We start from the raw sequence: 21588 nt of genomic DNA, 5'->3' as shown, positions 1-21588 counted from the left end.
CATAAAACCACTGTGGATGATTTATTATTAATCTACAGCTGTCCTGGCGTCATTAACGATTATCGAGTAAATGAAGACCAGTCCGTGAAAATATTGTCTTAGATGAAACCGGTCCGTGGCGCAAAAAAGGTCGGGGACCACTGCCTTAAAGAACTGTCCTTGTTCTGTTTTCAAAGAGTCTGAATGAATGAGGACATCCTGTCATCTGTCTTTCATATAGTCTAACATTTTTGGAATCAGGGTTATGAAATAATGACTGTCTGATCAGCATCTTATGATTCATGTCTAAACATCTACATATATTATTTGAAGGTTTTAAATCTTTTTATTGATTTAAAAAATTAACAGTATTTTTCATTCCTTGTGTGTTTAATTTTTCAGCAAATTTTTGATAAATGAAACAAATATCTCAGCAAGTACCAATAACCAATGGTCGATAAACTTTTGACCTGGATTTTCAGTGGTAGGAAGGACCTCAGTTTTCAAACGTTTATACATGATGGATGGTTTCAGCGGTGACTAGAAGAACTCAAAGGGCTTTGGTCAAAGTGTTATGATCTAGTTGGGGAAGCAAGATATTCTACAGCCAGAGAGCAGAACTTAAAGCAACATGAATGACAGACTCACCCTGTCAACAGAACAGAAAGTAAAGTCAAGAGAGAGGACTGGGAACTCTCTGGAAGCTTTGATCGCAGATTTAAACAGCTGACGGCTGTGAAGTGTTACAGTTTAGAACGTGGTGATATCCAGGGGCTCCTTCAGGGTGGTTTGCTAGATACCTGTTTTCTTTAAAGGTCCAGTGTGTAGACTTTATAGTTGTCTGGTGGTGTGGTTCAGAAAAGTGACATAAAGGTGAGCTGGTTTCAGAGCCAGGATTTAGTCTGTCCCCTCTGGGCTACATTAGAAATATGGTGGAGGAACATGGTAGAGAAGAACCAACTCCCTCTGAATTCATCTCCAAAACCTCTAAAATGTGCTGTCCCTCTGATGTACTCATTCCTGATCCTATCCATCTTGGTCACTTCCAAAGAGAACCTCAGCATCTTCATCTCTGCTACCTCCAGCTCTGCCTCCTGTCTTTTCCTCAGTGACACTGTCTCTAGACCAAACAGCATCGCTGGTCTCACCAAAGTTTCGTACACCTTTCCTTTCATTTTAGCTGAAACTCTTCTATCACACATCACACCTGACATTTTTCTCCACCTGTTCCATCCTACCAGTACACACTTCTTCACCTCTGTTCCACACTCTCCATTGCTCTGGACTGTTGACCCTAAGTACTTAAAATCCTCCACCTTCTTGATCTCTTCTCCCTGTAACCTCACTCTTCCACTTGGGTTTGTCTCATTCAGATAGATGTACTCTGTCTTAACACACATGTATTCTGTCTTTTCTTTTTTTTCACCAATTTTTTTCATTCAAATATTTTTCATCTATTCCTCTAAACTCTATTAATCTAAACCAGATCTGGAGTGTCAGTGTTATCCTTTTAAAGCCCAACTGAAAATTTATTTTGTACCAACCTGTTTGCTGACACAACCCCCCCCCCCCACTATTACTAAAACTATTTCCCTAAAGACCCTTTAAAAAATCCTTTTAATAGCTAGAGCCCTTTAACAATACATTTATTAGCAACTTTAATCTTGTATTGGTATTATGTAGACAACAAACACACCGGGGAGAGACTCAGCCTCTTGAATCCTATCAGCGCTAATCTTTTACAGCTTGTTTAACACAGAAGGTGTCCATACACCGGGAGCATTTTAATAATCTGATGTTTATGTTCCAGGTTCATATGGCGTGTTATGGATCTAGTGGATAGAGGTACAGCCATGGAAATAAAGACTTACGTTGGGGCAAGCATCTTCTCCTTGCTGTCCCACCAGGATGTAAAGCAGCTCACCCTTCCTCAGCAGGAAGTCTCCTGTGATGTAGACACCATGCGACCTGCTCATGGCCAATACACTACGGCCGCCAGCTGCGCCATAGGCTGTGATCCTTGGGTTTAATTGAAAAAAAACAAAAAAACACATTGACATAAGCAACACATTAAAAAAGTCAACAGCAGGATAATTACCCCACTGATAGAAGGCACAAGATGGTGGTTACAGTTCAGTTGGTAGAGGTGATGTCATGTCTGTTTTGAGCTGCTCTTTAGTTTTCATAATATCCTACGGCTTATTAACAGTCAACCAGTGTGCTGTGCAGTGCATAACATTAAGTATATCCAAATTTAATTCAGCGCTTTCACCCTGGCTATTTTTAATACAACATCTTTGTACTAAGCATTGTGTTCTAACACACATACAGAACTGTCCCAGACTGTCTGCATGGGCACAAATTCACAGAATCAGACATAAAAATACTCACACCTTTGAAGCAGAAGACACATATTTTAGATGAATTTCAAAAATACCAGTTTTTCTTGCCAGAAAAAAACCAACTTGCTTGTTTTTTGGGAGTGCTTCGATATTTCTCTTCCCTGGTGATGCTTGGTGGATAGAGAAAGAATACTGCCCGGTGCTCAGTAGTTACCTCAGCTGTTTGCCTAATGACTTTTGGGACATGCAGAGCGCATATTCATCTCTGCGGCCGTCTGTCAGCTTCATTTACAGCTCTGCCAGCTACACTGGGCCTGCATCGAGAGCTAGTCTGGAGTTTGTGTGGAGACAGAGGCTGTTTGCTAAAACTCCACGACGTGTGAACATTGCTGTCCATAGTTTTTTTTTTAGTTAGGCGTTTTAAGACAAGGTTTTGGCTTAGCTTAGTGGTGCGTGCATGTGTGTGTGTGTGTGTGTGTGTTTGTTTGTCCGTGTTTATTTTGGAGTTGACGTGGGAGGTCTCCAGCTTTCAAAGATGTTTTACTGTGAACAGTCCAAGTCAAATCCAAGTTAAATGCCTCATGTTGTCATGAAGAGCCACAGGAGGAATATTGATCTCAGCACAAGGTAGTGGATATTACAGCATTAATCCTCCAGCCTCCGTGTGCACAGTTTGAGGTCAAGGTGGTGAGGCTGATTGTTGAGCTACTTTGGAAGCCACAACCATAGCTACAGCAGTGTTTTTTTTTATTTTATTTTGGGAGTTTGTGATTCATGATATCTATCTATCTGCAATGCCTCTATTCCCTCGTGCAAGAATCTGATAGTGAATATTTTTCTGGCTGCTTGATATACAAAGTAATGGATGTGAGCCTGAAGAGGAGTTTGAGCTGAGAGAAAACAGACAGGCTCAAACTACAGGACTTTAGAATGGAAATGGATCAGGGAAAAAAAAAAAAAAAACGTGCAGTATTTTTCGCACCATAAGGCAACACTAAAAGCCTTTAATTTTCTCAAAAACAGACAATGTGCCTTATATATTTAAAAAAAAAACGTTTTAAAATAGGCCATTCATTAAAGGTGCACCCTATAGTCCAGTGTGCCTTGTAGTGCGGAAAATACTGTACATATTCTGTTACATGTGTGTGTAGGAGAGTTTTCAGGGCACGACTTGTGTGCTGTTAGTTTTTCCCGTGGCTGTGTTTGAATACAATTAATGTTAAAAAAAAGTGAAATACCCTTCTCACACTGAGAAGACAGAATGTTTGAGTTCCCCATCATCTGATTGGAGGATGACATCACACTCATGATTCCTTTGCTGGCAGTGAGTCAACACATACTGAAAAGTGGAGTGGCATCATTCAACCTTTGTGTTGTTCAATGTGAACAAAGTTATTGTAGAGAAGAGACTTATTTGGGGCGCTGTTGTGTGATCTCAGTGTGTAAAAGGCAACAGAGTGGGTGCTGTACTAAAAATGGTGAGGTCTGGTGTTTGTACGCTCTGAGGCTTCACACTCCAGTAACAGCTGTACCTGTAGGTCCCAGTTTCCTGGACCTGCCACATTTGTATGCCTTTGAAGGGCCCATGGGTGCCGACTGTCACATTGATGTTTTTGTTCCTGTAGAAGTTGAGGCACTGCATGGGAGTTGGGCCTTCAGGTCCAACAGCCCCACAGGTTTGAAATATCCATTTTTTGGCTGCATACAAACAAAAAAAGACAAAAAGGGAAACATGTGGATCAGAATGGAGGCTGCAGTTGTAGAGGCACACATTGCGCGCGCACACACACATACACACACACGCACGCACGCACGCACGCACGCACGCACACACACACACACACACACGCACGCACGCGCGCACACACACACACGCACACACGGACACGCACACAAACACACACACATTGGCAAAAATAAAGATGACAGAGAGGCAGATATTCAGTGTGCACTATAGAGTCATTATGATTCCATTTGTCTCAGATTCATTCCTCATCATTTCCCAGCGCTCCACTCTCTATCAATAAAACCAAATATCCAGATATGCAGAAAGTGATCACACATCAGGAAGGCAGGTTCTAGACTGGTCACATACTCACATGAGAAACTGCTATCACCGCATTTATAAATGTGGCAGGGAACTCACTGACAGCCTCACAGGTGGAAAAACATTTCTCCTCATTTTTTGTGTTGTCTTTTCTAATTGGAGTTCTTTACGGTGTAATTAGCACCAGATTAGTCAGATAGATGTGGAAGGACTTAATGCTGCAGCACTAAATCCTGATTTGAGGCAGCAGGGAAGATGGAAGGAAGGGAAGCACATCACCCCGTCTCTCCTCCCTCTATGAACGCTGTTAGACAACAATCAGCTCACGGATGGGATGCAGGCCAGCAGTGGTTCTAACACATGTTTATGGTGAGAAATGTACAGCAGGAACAGATAATAATAACATTATTATTGATGTAATTTTATCCTTATTGTTGTTGTCACCTGTTCTTTTGCAGAAAAAAAAAGATTTTGAACATGTTAATATTTCAGCCACAAAAAGACAAAATGAAACAAAACAAAAGAAACCGAAAAACCACAACATTCATCTTGTGTGCTGGTTATTTCTAATGATCCATCCAGTCATCCATCCATCGTCTTATGCACAAGACGACTTTAATCGTGTCCTGTACATAATAGTGTTGTCAGGGAGATCAGTAGTTTAGTAGTATCTACTTTCATTTAAATTTGTATTTGTAAAACTTATATGAGTATGTTTCTGCTTCTGTGGGGTCAAATGATAGCTGACATTCCTGCCTAAATCTGGACATCAGATGTTATTCAGTGCAAACCTGGTGACTGTTTGTGGTGTGTCCACCTCCCCAGTAACTTCTTATTTGAGAGGCAAAAAGGCAGAGACTCTGAACAGCTCCACAATAGTAGGGGAAATAGCCTGGTCTGAGCAAATTTTCAAACCCACTGCTGTGGCCAGCTAGAGTAAATTGATCCCGTAAGTATTTTCATCACACAACAAGGTAAAAATAGGGTTGTTTGAAATAAATCCATCACTGAATGCAGAAACAGCTCCAAAGCCAAACAGAGTTTTAGTGTAAATCCTACTGTACTTAATCGGTTACTTACAGCTGAGGTGGGATATGCTAAAGAGTGAACAAGAGGTGAACTCAGTAGCTGGATATGGATGAGACCCTTGTTATGTAAAGTGAACTTGACTTTTTGACATCAGTGCTGCTGGCATTATAAATTGCCTTCAGTGCTCGCTCGCCCTCTCCCGTCTCCCCAGGGAGCAGTTTGATTTTCACACTTCAACCCAACTGATCAATCTGGTTGGTCCATCAATACGAGTGGGTTCTCTCTCACACACACACACACACACACACACACACACACACACACACACACACACACACACACACACACACACACACACACACACACACACACACACACACACACACACACACACACACACACACACACACTGGTGTTATGAGCCAGTCTGTGATAGGCTCTTGGCAGAACAAACAAAGCAAGATGCGCTCCCAGAGATGCTGGTCTTTTCTAATAAGCATTGTGTACAATCACCCTGGAGTAACCCCCCCCCCCCCCCACACACACACACACACTCACACACACTTACAGCTCCTTGGAGAGACTCTAACTCTGTCTGATTAAGGTATGACTCTCCTGTGAACTTGCCTCTAGTAGTTTTAGAACTATTTACCCAAATTAATGGACGTAAATGAGAACATTGATATTAGAAGACTACAAAGTTTGTTCAAGGAGCTGGACACAGATACAGCAACTCAGACAAGCCTATCAGCAGGCCACGGTCATCTCAACATGCCTGTTCATAAGAATTTACACATTTCTAATATTGAGTTCAACACGTGTAACAACCACCACAGCTGATAATGTTTGACCGAAAATGTTTTCAACATACAGTATGTATTGCTTGAGCGGTAATACAAAATACAAACTATAACAGCATTAAACAAGAATAAAAACTAATTCATTTTACAATGATAGAGAATAATATAGTGATAGTAAATTTGCTTATGACTTAAGAATAAATCAATCAAAACATTGTTCTGGTGATGAATCGTATTTTCTACTGTTTTTTTATGGGTTACATTGATCATACTGTCTCAGAAAGCATCACTGACAGATTTTAAACAGTTGTGGGACTTTTTTTAGGATAACATTATGGTTAATAATTGAAAATTTTAACTCCAGAATTATCATATTTGTGTAATCATCAAATTAAATATCATGTTGAAGGTGTTGATATGCTTGCTATTTCTTTTACATTCTCACATATTTATATTATATTTTAAATTGATGGAGTGAAATTGCTTAAAATTTAGATTTAAAAATGGGCCAATATTTTATTAAATGCTCGTGTTTTCTGATTCTGCTTATCAGTTGCTTCTGTTTTTCTTTCTGCTGACTAACCATGTGATTGAGCTGTTTGACAAAAACGGACAACATAACTTTAATTAGCATTCGCTTAATTTGAGGAAACATTTGTTTACAGCTGTTCAGTTCATCACAGGGCCAACACATAGAAGGAAAAACAATTATTCACATTCACATGCATGCCTAAAGGGATTTTAATTCACCCAGGTCCTCGGACGAATTTCAGGCCAGAAACATCTTGCTGTGAGGCAACCAAGGCACTATGTACCACAACACCACCCTAAACAAATTTGACAAAGGAAATGTATACATTTGATAAGTAATTGTATGCTGTTAAATAATTTCAGCCTCTATTACACCTTCAAAAGACAGCCTCAAATACACTGAATATATAATATTACACACTTTAGCTCTATCTTTCTTACTGGTGACAGATGTCCTCCTTGGGCCGGCGATTATTGAGATGGATCGAAGCTGGCGCTCTACGAATGTCTCTAAATGCTAACTAGAAAGCTTATGGAGCACAAGAGTCCAATTAATTACAAAAACATGCTTTGCATAGCACTGCTTGTTATCAGTCTCATATCTGTTTTAGTGACTAATGTTCTCCCTCAAAAATCGAAAGTAACAACAACTAGCCCACTAGTAGCTGTGGGCCAGTGTTCACGAGCAGACTCCCCTTTAGCACATAAAAGCTAAAACTCCCCTCCAACAAGGAGTGTTCAGAGACATCTGCTGTAAGGTAACACTTATCAACCAATGGGATGACATCAATCACCCTCTCCTCTGTCTTTGATTCAATGCCAGTTTCCACCGACTCCACAGAACCTGGGTTTTTGTTGTTGTCTGTTGTTTAGTGGAAGTGAAACACCTTGATATGAAAATGCACTGTCTGTTCTGAGAAGCTAATGCTTGTACATCCTACGTCTCCTTTGCAGATAAGCGGCGAACATGATGGGGTTTTGTTGCATCGTGGCAGAGAATTGTGTCAAGTCGTTTTAGTGTCTCTTGAAAACATTAATCTGAGTCAAACATAGCCATGAATAGACACACATGCAAATAAACACAAATAGGCCCAGAGCTCCTTCAGAGGTTAGTGGTGCATTCCTTTTCCATCAGGAGAGGTAATCATAGAAACAAAGCTTTTTCACTTCCTTGCCTTACTTGACTTATGAATCAGCAGTGAGAAGCAGGTGTCAAACATTGTGGTGATGGTGAGAAATGAAATGCTGCCTGAATAGTGGTGAATCAGTGGAGAAGGTGGGGGAAACCAAAAAGACAGACAAGAGTGAAGGTGAAGTCAGGGTGAAGGAAAGAAGAATAAGGGGAAGAAAAGGGACAACAGACTGAAATCAGAGGGAGTGCTGACAGATACACAAAGGCTGGCCATGACGAAGGTAATGTGAACTAACAGACAGCTAATGAAAGCTTTTAAGTGACGAAGATGAGAAGCAAATGAGGAGGGAGAATGAAACAAAGTGTGCTGGCCCCAGATATGAAGCAGAGAGTGAGAGGAGACGTTGATGATGGTGAGGTTAATCATTGAATGTGTCGAGGGAAGAAGAGAGCCTTGTTGGAGTGACAGGTCTGCTGAGCCAAACCCTCATCAGGGTTGCCATCCTGCCCTGCGGATGTCAAAGCATCACCTCGAGGATGGGGAGGAGAGATGCCTGACGAATGTTAACCACCCAAGGCTTTGTCTTTGAAATGACCAAAGTCTAACTGCAAGTTCGACATCTTTCTCCCAAAGTTAATATCTATGATAATGACAAGGCAGGAGCAGTGTAATCTCAGTCCCATCTTTCTCTGAGGACATTAAAGTCTATTGTAGCTGGGATTTACCTGTGTAAACATATGAAAATAACTTTACTGCTACTGCCTTTGTAGCCAAATCCTGCTTGTGTTTATGCCATAAACGACAGGCATTAGAGGTCAATATCATAAACCGCCCTATGCCTGGGGCTCCACAAACAGGCATTATTAAGTTATGGTACCTGGCCAATAACTGATGTCTGATCTGTTGCTGTCCATGTTGACCTTGAAGAGACAAACCTAGGTCTGTGTTCAGTTCCACAGGGTGACCTACATCATAGAAATTCTGCTGGACAAGCCACTGTATAATACAATTAAGAAATCGTAGCATGACCTTGACTGTCAAGTTGGTGTGCTTTTGAGCACTGGGTCACCATTAAATGTCATGGTTCTCGGGTGCTGTTTACTCCAGTTGGTTCTTTCATCAGAGGAAGAGATACTGTTTGTTAAATTAGAAGTCAGTAAGTAAAAGCCCTCTGGCTTAAGGGCTCCTCCACAGATTTAACACTGTACTCCTTTAAGATTGTTTAAAAACGCTGCAGATTTATTTCTTCCCATTGTTCTTTCTTTGTAACACCTGGCAGCTAGTGGCTTATGTAGCCTTTAGCCATAAGCCTCAGGCGGGGATAAGGAGTGAGCTATAGAAATCTGGTAAGAGCACTTGTTCTCACTCCACACTTCCTGATTTTCTAATTTTCAACTCAGGTCTCTTCACATGTGATTTCTTTTGACAGGTCTCCTTTTGAAGCCACAGAAGCTTAATCCACATGTGTGGTACTCCCCAGACCACCTGTGATCAGACTTCACTTTGTAAAATATGTGGTGTTCCATTACACCTAATATTAATGCTACCATGAATTGATGAAGGGCCAGTTTGTTTTGAACATAATACAAAAGATGATACTCAACTCTTTCCTTTGTTATTGTTGGACATTTTCACACAACACATCTGGGAAATTCCCTTTACAATTATCAACGTCTCATTTTCTGCTTATGTTGTGGAGATCCACGTGATGTCTTAGCCATGTCTTCCTTCAACATGTCACTTGCATGACAATACACAGTGCTCATTGTGCAAGATATAGAAGGATGCACGGGCTCTGCAGATGTCTTATGAAAAGGGCAGAGTTATGTACATGTAGTCTATCATACGCTTGGACTTGCATCTCTAGCTTGGTTAGAAAGTCTTAGAACTTGACCAACATCAATAGCTTATCTTAAGTTGAAAAAGAAATTCCCAGTTTGTGATAAATAAATAAATGCTTTATTTTCAAAATATCTTATCAAAATCATGAAAGAGTTTGTGACCCAGACAGAACTGAACTTGCCCCTGAGAATTGTCTGAAAATCCTTTCATGGCTTTGGACACTTTGACATAACATCAAAAGCACTATCAGGTGTCCCTGGTTTCAATAATTAAATAATTGCTTTTTGGATAACAAAATACTGACAATTATGACCAATATTTAGTTTCCACTAAGGATGAGAATACATAAAACGGAGTTCACAGTGTATGACTGTCATTTGTCTTACTAAATTGATCAGCTGTGTTTTAACAGTGTATGAATGCCATGGAAGTCTCTCATGCTGCCTGAGAGACAAAACAAGATACAGATTAATACAATTATAAAACTAGCATGTGAAAGAACTCTCAAGATCAATCGAGAATCACATTTAGAATCACATTTAATATTCAAGTCCATAAAAAAACAAAACAAAAAAAAACAAAAACAAAGAAAAAACCCCAGCATTGATCACACATTGACTGAAAGCTTCATGTCTAACACCCGCCCCACCAATCCAATGTTACCTGCTAAGGTTTGTGTTTTGGAGCATATTTCTTATGAAAGTAAATGTAATGAATGACATCCAATATAGAAATTGAATACCAGCTTGTCTTCACCTTTTTAAAGCACAGGAGTGAGGGTGTGCTAAGTAGAAAATGTCAGGTCTGTGTAAGCGGCTCCATTGACATTCTCAGGAGACAAATTGGAGGATTTTACACTTCAAAACTGCCCGTCCTGCTCCATTTACTGCCAAAAGAGATCCCCGCACCACTCTGTGGACATGGTGCATACCACTGGGGGGCACACTTACATTGTTGCGGCACCTGCTCAATTCTTGAATGAGAATCATCAATGCATGCAAACAGATATAGTCATGTGTGAGCAAAGTGAAAAGACAGAAAACAGCAGGTTCGTTGTATTTACTTCCATGTTTTAACACTTACAATAATCTGGAACTGGGCTTCCAATGGACGGGGGGGAGACGCTCTTGGTTGATGTGATTGGCTGCCTTGTTGTGCTAGTGACCACAGGTGGAAACTCGCCATTGGCTGAAATGAAATATAATGCATTCACTGAAAAAGCAATCACTTTTTTTGTGTGCAGCAATGAAAGCCTGTTGCTGTTACAATGACACTTAGCAAAGCAGCCACCAGCAGGGGTCATTATTTCATCTGTGCCACTGAAGGCTACACAGGGGGAGAGAAATACATAACCAGCCACTCCACTCCATCTCCTCCTGTCTCTGTTTTGTCCTGCTGTAGATGGGGAAGCACATTCAGTCCAGCAGGCTTGCAGCCTATGCCAGGACTGAGATCATAAGCTCTGTGCAACCTTGATCTCTTTCCTTTAAATTTTCTCCCAGAATTAAGTCTACTAGGCAAATTACCTGCCAACTGTGCAGGTATTATATATATATATATATATATATATATATATATATATATATATATATATATATATATATATATAAATTATGTAATCCCCACCTTTATATTTGAATGAGCTCACTTGAAAAGTCTCATGCTGTCACCAACTCCACCCACTACCTGTCAATTGAGCGACAACGAATCACGGCACATCTGCCAGAAGGAATCACGTGAACAACTAGTTGGCTAGTCTGTCCAACTATGGTTTCCGTTTGTAATGGGACAATCGATGTACTATCCAAAATGCTCATCGGGCATCTGACAAAAACAATCTGTAAGTTACTACATACAGTTCTGTTCATGTAGTCAGCGAACAGAACTACCACTTCTCTAAATTTTTTTTTGTCCCCTTGCTCTTTCAACAGTTGCCTTTCCCTTAACGTTAGCTTTCTTTCTCCAGTTATTCTGCTAAAATTCATCTAGGGCTTCACAATGCCCGCCCAGTGCAATCCATGATTTGCTAACACAATATTGTTACGTCACCAAGTAGATTTTTGGCTATGTTGGGTGCGCTTGGTTTATAATACCATAAATTTGTTTTCATATGTTTGGTATGAAGTCTGATATTATTGTTTTATCGTGGAAATTCCACGGGTTCCTGCTAGTATATATATATATATATATATATATATATATATATATATATATATATATATATATATATATATATATATATATATATATATATATATATATATATATATATATATATATATATATATATACACACACACACATACATACAGTACATACAGTATATATATAGGCGCATTCTATTGGCTGACGGCATCCGGAAGTGCGCTCAGTTCCCTCTGTCTCTTACTTTGGTGAGACACAAAAGTGCTTTAAAGAGTTGATAAGAGTGTGAGAAAAGGTAATACAGATAGATGGTTGTTTTACTATCAGTACGGGGAGGGTCGATAAACATTTAAATTACCATAAATAATGAGAAATAGATTGCGATCTCAATCGCGGATGTCGTAATAGCGTGTGGTTCCTGGAACGCAGTAACCGCAAAGTACGAGTGCGCACTGCATATTTACTGTATATATACACTGTATATATAATCCACCCATAGAATGGAGGAAGATAACTGTAGAATGGAAGAAGAGTGTGCCCATGCCCATTTCTAAGAACAAGGGTGATGTGCAAAATTAAGGGAACTATAGAGGAATAAAGTTGATGAGTCATAGAACAAAGTTGTCGGAATGAGTAATTTCTGGGGCCTGTATGTGTACAAGCCCCAGAAACACACACCAGGGGCTGGTAAGCATGTATTACAAATACGGAGGAAGACAGAGCAAAAGGCAACTTCTTCGAAGTACGCCCTAATAACCAGTTTGTGTGTGTGTGTGTGTGTGTGTGTGTGTGTGTGGGGCGGGTGCCTTGCTAATGGGGGTGAGCTGACACCTCCCACGGCCAGCTCCCACTCCAAATGTTTTGGCCCGCTCAGGTCCCTAACCGGGAACTTCCAGCCCCCGGCCCATGACTTAGTGAACTAAGCTACTCCCGCCCCATATTGTGACCAACAATATGGTTTTGTGCCTGGGAAGAGTACCACAGATGGATAAGTACAGAGAAGATCTATTGTAGATCTAGAGAACGCCTATGACATTGTACCCAGAGAGAAACTGTGGTACTGCATGAGGAAGACTAGAGTGGCAGAGAAGTTCGTTAGAATGGTACGGAACAGTAGTAGAACAGCGGTATGACAGCTGCTGGTGTGACAGAGGAGTTCCAGGTAAAGGTGGGACTGCATCGGCTCGGAGCTCCTTCCTGTTTGCAGTGGTGATGGATAGGCTGACAGATGAAGTTAGACTGGAATCCCCATTGACCATGATGTTCACAGATGACACTGTGATCTGCAGTGAAAGCAGGGAGCAGGTGGAGGAAGATAAGGTGCTGGCATGCATTGAGGAGAGGAAGGAAGATTACCTGAAGTAAAACACAATGTTTATGCATAAATGATAGGAGTGGAGATGGAAGAGTGAAGCTACAGGGAGAAAGAATAGAGAAGGTGGAGGACTCCAGCCTAGCCTTTCCAGTCAAGGCAAAGAAGCAAGAATGACCCAAAATGTACCTGGCTGACTCAAGGAACATGAATGAATCAACTCCTTTGATTAGGACCGGGCATTGCAATCAGTTGTGTAAAAGATTGGCCTGAATTGTGTTTAAAAAAAAGTGCTGCCACATTCGATGAGAAATTGCAGATGCTGCAATATGTGCAACCCCGTCAGCTGAATGAAACAAAATGTGAAAAAATACTGAAAGGACATAGTGAATTCGAAGGCAGTCTCATACCACAATGCAACCAAAACTCACATTAAAATCCTTAAATTCAGTTGTGTTTTTGCCAAAAGTGGTCAGACACAACAGAGCATAGACCACTGACCTTTTTAAGTTTTCATTGCCTAAATTTAAATTTCATGTTAGAGTCAGTGACTTCAACTCTGTGTCCAGAGAATGTATTGTGGCTTTCTTTAATGCAATGTTCTGTGGCTCAGTTAACTTGTGACTCATGTTGTGAGCGGAAAAATCATTTGTTAGTTGTGAGATAAATATAGAAATTCAGAGAACATTTGTGGAGATGATATCAGCACCAAGATGGAAACAGTGGCCACCTCTGACAGTTTAGCCCAAATGAAGTCACTGATGTTTCATGATCACAATGATTCGGTCAATCCATGTATTTGATATTCTTCCTTATAGCCTTTTTACTAAACACTTATACTGTGCTTAGTGTAAATACTCAAGGTATGCAAACAATGCATTCGAAATGAACCTCCATGCACGTAAGCTCTAGTGAAAGAGGACATGAAGGTAGTTGGTGTGAGAGAAGAGGTTGCAGAAGACAGGGTTAGATGGAGGCAACTGATTTGCAGTGGCGACCCCTTCTCCTTTCGGGAAAAGCCGGAAGGAGAAGATTTCTGTCCTGCATCTGGAATTTGTTGCTGAGAGGAAAATTACATGGTTTCAGTATCAGGAACAAGATGAGGACCCAAATGGAGGACACTGGTAGAGAAACTTTCCTTTATATTTTAATCACACAACGCAAAAAAATCCAGGAAACACAAGAAGACTCAAGAATTCCAAAACATGACACAAGGGCATGAGTGCAAGACAACCTCGCACATAAAAAAAAGAAGACCAGGATTAAAAAGCCTCAGGCTAATCAGCCTGATCAAGTCTAGGTGTTGAGGGGAACCACAGGTGTGGAGAACAGGCTCCTCCCCCATGTGTTCGGCCTCTCCTCCTACCACACCCCAGCACCACAAAACAGCCACACTGAACTGTGACATTCAGGGCCCATTTGCATTTCATAAGGTGGATAGAAGACTTCTACTTGTAGACAGGCCTGTGTATTCCAGCTGCAAAAAATCATACCCTTTGTTGTATATATGGATGCCTGGATATTCTCCATACTTTTTAACCTGGGTGGCAACACAGTATGATTTCACCAGAGTCGTTATTTCAACCTTCTTTGTTTTTCTAAGCCGTATGTACTCCTTAAATTATTGTAGTATTGATGACCTATTGATGAACAGGTATACTATTTAAACATATAAGTTGAATACCAAGCATAAATCAGTGCAGGTTTCCTAATTGTTGCTTCTTGGTAATACCAACTCATGCCCATCATTATTAGAGGGTTTAAAGGGAAGGACAAGATCCTTTTATTCTTTACCACAAACCCTCCTCCTCCTCTCCATCCTCACTCCTCTCCCACACCCAGCTGGAGGCTCACCCTTTATGACAATATGGCAGGGGCCTCCCTTAACAGCTGATGGTTTGCATAACTACTGTGTAACGCTAATTCTTTTGTCACTTGACAATCTATTTAGACTCTGATCTAGCAAGGTGATATTATTTGGTTCACAGGGAAATATAAATCTTAAGCTGGTGCTTTTGACTGAAACTTTCTCTGAGCAGAACAATCTTGTCATTTCATTATCACAAGTTAAAAAAAAACTCAGCTTTGCTTTAAAAAAAACAACAACAACAACAACCAGTTTCTAGAAAATCAACTGCTGCTTTCCTAGCCTAGTAGTTCTCAAATAAATGTGATCATCTTAGTCCTCGCTACATGGAGGCCATAGTGAAGTAGAGATCCTGTACAGAGGTAAAGGAACTTTATCCAAGCACTGACTCTGATGTGTTATGTATGCAGAAATTCAACATTTTTTTTTTTACTCCCAACCAAATTGTTAATAAGACTTTCTGCATTGTTATTCTGAGCAAGAGTTAACATGCTACAGTAGCAGCATGGACGCATTATTGGTATACTGCTGCAGAAGGACCCAGGAGGTCCACTGCAGAAGTACGCCAAGCAGAGGGTAGGGCAACAACTGACGCCGCTGTCAGTGTTCATTAGCACAGTGCCACACTCCATGTGAAGCCCACCAGAGGCCAGTCACAGACGGGGGGGCACCTGCATTCCACCCAAAATGTCTTAGACATACCATGCTGACAGTGTGAATTAATTTTGATGGAAAATTCAACTCAAAAGTCGTCCTGTCATGCAGTCAGAAAGTATTTGTGATGTTTTTTCAGAACAACTTTTTTAATATTGTTTTTGAGGCTTTTTTTGTCCGAGATGGCAACATATAAACAAAAGTAGAATCAAAGCCCCTTCAACTGTATCCATTACACTGACCTTGCTCCTGGATTCCCGAGTCTGTTATTTTATCTATGTGACTTTTCTATTTGAGTCCAATTATGGGATCAGGGTTAACACAAAAAAAAACATTTTTGTGCTGTATTATTAATTCAAAGACACAAAATCACATTTTCATTGTGTAAGCTTGTAAGCTTTGAGATTCTCCAAATGATGCCAGTGCAGGATGCAGGACAAGCTTTTCATGGCATGTTGACTTATGGAGCTTCATAAAGCTTTTCACCGCCACAAAGACGAGATGACAAAAGAGAAGACTTTGGCTGGTCTGTCTGCTAATTTATGAAACCATTGTTTGATTCCAGCTACTAGTCATGATTTCATAATCATGCAAGTGGTACACAAAAGGATTGCTGATGAACCTAGGAGAAACCCCGTCACCTCATGTATAGATTGTTGAGAATCTCTCTTTATTGGTCCTTGTTGTGCAGGTGACAATGAAGATAATAGATGGTTGTGGTTGTATTACTGATTGTACCTTGGCAGACAACATGCATGCTAAAATAAAAATTCACTGGTACAAAACTGGAATCCAGTAAATGAATCACCTTCAATGAAAATGAAACATCCACTTTTTAAATACTTTTAAAAAAGCCAGACACAAAAGATTGGTAACATGATAACATCAACTGAATTTGTCATCTTGTCAACTTGTCATCATTTTCATCTTCATTTTTTGCATTCCATGACTCTTTACCATGCACTCCCATTCAGTTTTATGTTAGATACTCACCATTAATGTATATCAACTATAGGGGAAACAAGTCGCGAGAAAAAAGGATGAACTTCCCACTCTATCTAACCCAATAAACTAATTTAATGATACTGGTGAAGATAAAACAATAAAAGTGACAGCCATGCCCAACACCTGAAGGGCAATGGATGCATCATCAAGCACATGCTCATGTCAAACGATTCATCACACTGATGCCAAGAAGCTAAGGAAAAGGCCACGGATGGCTGAGCCACTGCTCCGTACCGCATGTTTTCCCACCACAACATATTACAGTGCTGTATCATAACACTCAGGCTTCCATCGTGTTAATCATTCACAGTGATCACTCTTGGAAATGATGTCTTTTGCTGAGCTTCAGCATTTCCCATCATCAAACTTGATGGATAGGTGATAAAATGTGACTGTGTCAAGTGTTGCTGTAGGTAATAGATATCTGCCCTAGATTAAGAACTCGTCATGTGGAGACTGAGCAAAGATGGGATAGATGATCCTTCTGCGATGCCCACAAAAAATAAAAAAATAAAAATGCTGTGCAAATAAATCTCATAAAGTGATGTTTGTTGAGATGACGAGTCTGGGACTAAGTCAAGTGTTTGAACTCTGTCCCAATCTTGCAGAAACAACACTATCTCACATCCCATCAGCCAAGGAGCTTATTTTATACAATTTATTTTACAATTATGCAGACAAGGCTGGGATTAGCTCTCTGGTTGTGGAATAAATGGGTAGAAATGCAAAAAAAAGGGAAAGAAAAGCTGAGCAGAGAAAATATTATGCATGTCAATCAAATTGGGCTTTGAAAAAAGTATCTCAATGATGTGTTTTAATAGTTAATCACAAGTGATTTCTACTAAAGAAAATCTAGACAGTTGACAAAACCCTACCGTGACTTCAAACTTAAGACAAAAGAAATTCACCTCTGTAAGGCCAGTTCTGTATTAAGCATTCAATACATCATGTTAAGAGGCACAGGGGAGACTACCTCTGCCTCAAGAGTCCTGAGGTTTTGGCCGGGTGCAGTCGGTTTAACACATCTTCATTGAACTTCATTGTCAGAGCTATACACACACACACACACACACACACACACACACACACACACACACACACACACACACACACACACACACACACACACACACACACACACACACACACACACACACACACACACACACACACACACACACACACTCAGATATTACTATTCCTGCCACAGGTCCCTCCACATAGGCAAAGATGGAGGGAGGCGTGGAACTCTTAACCTCTCCTTCCCCCTGATGCCAGGCTTGGTTTTCGTCTTATTCCTGTTTTTATCCTGACAAACCGACTTAATTATAACTCAAAAATAATGAGAAAGGGAACACGAGGTTTGACCTTTATGAGTCTGCAGCGCTACGTTGCAGCATAAGCCCCTATCAATCAGTGAACTGTAGATGGAAGATTTTTGTTGTTGTGACATTTCAGATTGTACTCATACAATGACATAAAGAATGCTGTGTCCATAAGTTTAATTACTGCACCTGAAAGAAAATGTATAGAATTGAATATGTGCATAAGATTGATCTTAATAGAAGTAAAATAATTTCTGTGGACTGTGAAGATGATGTTCTGTCTCGGTATCTCAAGGGAGTAGAAATGAATGAATCAAGATAAATAATTTGATCAATGCCCAAAAGTGTTCTGAACTGGCACTCCATTAAATCATTTCTCTGTAAAACATGAACACAGGGCAGACCAATATTGATTATTAATTTGATAGTTCTTTTTTTCTTTGCAGTTGTCATGGTCAATCAATCGAGCAATCAGTCAAACTATTGCATTAATTCAGCAAAGGTCTGATGAAGTAAGGGTGAAAAAGACAGACTCAACAATTTCTTAGTACTCACATGCCAAGAAGCAGTCCATGCTGAAAGAGATGTTGTCGAGAGAGATGGCTGAACCGGGTCCAGGCCCATCTTCAGTGCTGAACTGCAGCCAGAACCTGCAGAGGGAGAGGTGTTTTTACAAGCTCACAGCCTGTGGAATGTTAGATAGCTTCTGAACAAAATTATGTAAGGAAGAATATATTGGGCTTTAAGAAAAATGCGTCTGAGGTTTGGCGTTTGGGGAAATGTGAATTGCGTGCCAATGAGGAAATGTTTCTTCTACCTTCTCAGAGATGACACACATTTTCTGGTTCCCCAGGAAATAGTTTTATGCACATAAAATTTAAGACAAGCATTGCTGCACAATGTATGAGCTTTGCTTTGAAAATCTTTGAGGTGTAGTTTTGACATGAAAATATGATTATTTTCATGTCAAAAATAATCATATTTTTGATTATTTTTGACATGCTGATTGGTGATTGGTCAATCACCAATCAGCAGGAAATTGACAAAATATATTAATAAAGAAGTATAGTTTATTAGGATTGTACAGGTGCTGCTATTTTGAATTGTTGAATTGTTGAGTTGAATTGAGTTGAATTGTTGAATTGTTGAATTCAATTGAATTGAATTGAATTGAATTGAATTTTCCCCGCTGAGCTCCGACGGAGATATCTCGGATGCCGAGCGGGTCGAGTTGAAAGGACTAGACTAACAGCTAGAGCCGCTACCCGGAGGAGAGTCAAGCCCTCCGTCCCCTCCATCATCATTGGGAACGTGAACTCTCTACCCAACAAGTTGGACGAACTGACGGCGCTGTGCAGGACTGATCATCGCTACCGGGAGACCAGCTTGTTGGTGTTCTCAGAGACGTGGCTAACTGGCGACGTGCCGGACACTAACGTCCGACTAACCGGCTTCTCCTCCGTCCGAGCGGACCGGGACACGAACACCGCCGGTAAGAAGAAAGGAGGTGGATTAATCATCTACACATCAACACTGTGCAACCGCGATCTGGAGCTAACAGCTGTTAGCATCAGACCCTACTACCTGGCGCGTGAATTCTCACACGTCATCATCATGGCCGTCTACATCCCTCCACGTGCGGACCCTGAGACGGCACGAGAGACCATCTGTGGGACCACCTCTGCTCTTCGGACCCGGCACCCGGAGGTGCTCGTCATTATCACCGGTGACTTTAACCACGTCACCTTGGACTCATCTCTCCCCACTATGGTCCAGTGTGTAGACTGTCCCACACGGAAGAACAGAACCATCGATCTGTTCTACGCTAATGCTAAGGAGGCATACACCGCCACCCCCCTCCCTCCACTAGGTAAATCAGACCATAACCTAGTGTACCTACAGCCCACCTACATCCCGCTGGTGAAACGGCTGCCAGCAACAACACGACAGGTCAGGAGGTGGTCCCCGGAAGCAGAGGAGATGCTGAGGAACTGCTTCCAGACCACCGACTGGGATGTTATTGTGGGCTCACATGGGGAAGACATTGAGGGGGCAGCTCAGTGTTTTACAGACTACATGAACTTCTGTGTGGACACCGTGGCCCCTGTCAGGACAATCAGGTATTACCCCAACAACAAACCATGGGTAACCAAGGAAGTCAAGGCTGTCTTGAACAGGAAGAAGCGGGCGTTCAGGAGCAAGAACGAGGAGGAGATGAGGGAGGCCCAGAAGGAAGTGAGACTCTGCCTGAGGGAGGCCAAGGAGGCGTACAGGAGGAAGCTGGAGAAGCAGCTGGGGCGCAACCAGGTGCGTGAGGTCTGGAATGGGATGAGAACCATCACCGGACACGGGAAAGGGCGCAGCACTGTGGAGGGGAATATTGAACGTGCGAATGAACTTAACAGCTTTTTCAATCGGTTCAGCTCCCCCACCACTCCCGGCTCCTCGTCCCAGGCCTCTCCTGGCCTACAGACCTCTCCTGGCCTACAGGCCTCTCCTGGCCCTACAGACCGCTCCACTGATGCTCCCTCCTCCTGTGCTTCCTCTCCTTCCACCCCTGCCACTTCTCCCGAGCCCACTCCAAGAACTGCGAAGCTCAACGGCCCCACCTCAACCACTGGACTTCCAACCTCGCCACAACCTCCTGCTCCCACCACGACCGAGACCATCATCACTGCAGACCTGGTGACGACAACGCTGAGGAGGCTCCGTCCCTACAAGGCGGCTGGACCAGATAAGGTCTCCCCAAGACTCCTCCGAGCCTGTGCTTCGGAACTGGGGGACCCCCTGCAACAATTGTTCAACCTCAGTCTGCGGCTGGGGAGGGTCCCGTCACTGTGGAAGACCTCCTGCATTGTCCCTGTACCCAAGAAAGGACGCCCTACTGAGCTCAACGACCACCGACCGGTCGCTCTTACCTCCCACGTAATGAAGACCCTAGAGCGACTGGTCCTGGAGCTCTTGCGTCCACAGGTGCAGGGTGCTATGGACCCTCTCCAGTTTGCCTATCAGGCCAAGGTTGGGGTTGACGATGCTGTCATGTACCTCCTCCACCGCACACTCTCCTACCTGGACGCCGGGGGCTGTGCCGTCAGAGTGCTCTTCTTCGACTTTTCGAGTGCCTTCAACACCATCCAGCCCCAGCTCCTGCAGGATAAACTGACCTCCATGGCTGTGGACCCCTACCTCGTGAGCTGGATTACGGACTACCTAACGGACAGACCCCAGTACGTCCGTATGGGGGACTGTTTGTCTTCTATGGTGACCAGCAGCACGGGGGCGCCACAGGGGACCGTTCTATCCCCCATTCTCTTCACCCTCTACACATCAGACTTCAAGCACAACTCGGATACATGCCACATACAGAAGTACTCCGATGACACCGCGATAGTGGCATGTATCCGGGAGGGTGATGAGGGGGGGTACAGGGCATTGGTGGCTGACTTCGTGGAGTGGTGCCAACAGAACCAGCTCCAGCTCAACGTCTCCAAGACAAAGGAGATGGTTCTGGATTTCCGGCGGGCACCTCCCTCTCCACAGCCGGTGATCATCAAAGGCAGTGAGGTGGAGGTGGTAG

General features: G+C 42.1%; 1 protein-coding gene across 1 annotated transcript in view; it reads right to left on the bottom strand.

Moving 5' to 3' along the window:
* alk (ALK receptor tyrosine kinase) overlaps nucleotides 1–21588 on the bottom strand; it is a 394873-nt gene that overhangs the window by 33948 nt on the left and 339337 nt on the right. Inside the window, exons 10-13 of the mRNA XM_068338207.1 lie at nucleotides 18567–18661; nucleotides 10787–10891; nucleotides 3854–4019; nucleotides 1851–1998 (exon numbers count right to left, since the gene is read on the bottom strand). Coding sequence (XP_068194308.1) covers nucleotides 1851–1998; nucleotides 3854–4019; nucleotides 10787–10891; nucleotides 18567–18661 — 514 coding nt within the window. The remainder of the gene's footprint in view (nucleotides 1–1850; nucleotides 1999–3853; nucleotides 4020–10786; nucleotides 10892–18566; nucleotides 18662–21588) is intronic.

This window comes from Antennarius striatus, chromosome 17 (assembly GCF_040054535.1).
Source record: "Antennarius striatus isolate MH-2024 chromosome 17, ASM4005453v1, whole genome shotgun sequence".
NCBI classification, from domain to species: Eukaryota; Metazoa; Chordata; class Actinopteri; order Lophiiformes; family Antennariidae; genus Antennarius; species Antennarius striatus.
This window is presented reverse-complemented; position numbering and strand designations above follow the sequence as displayed.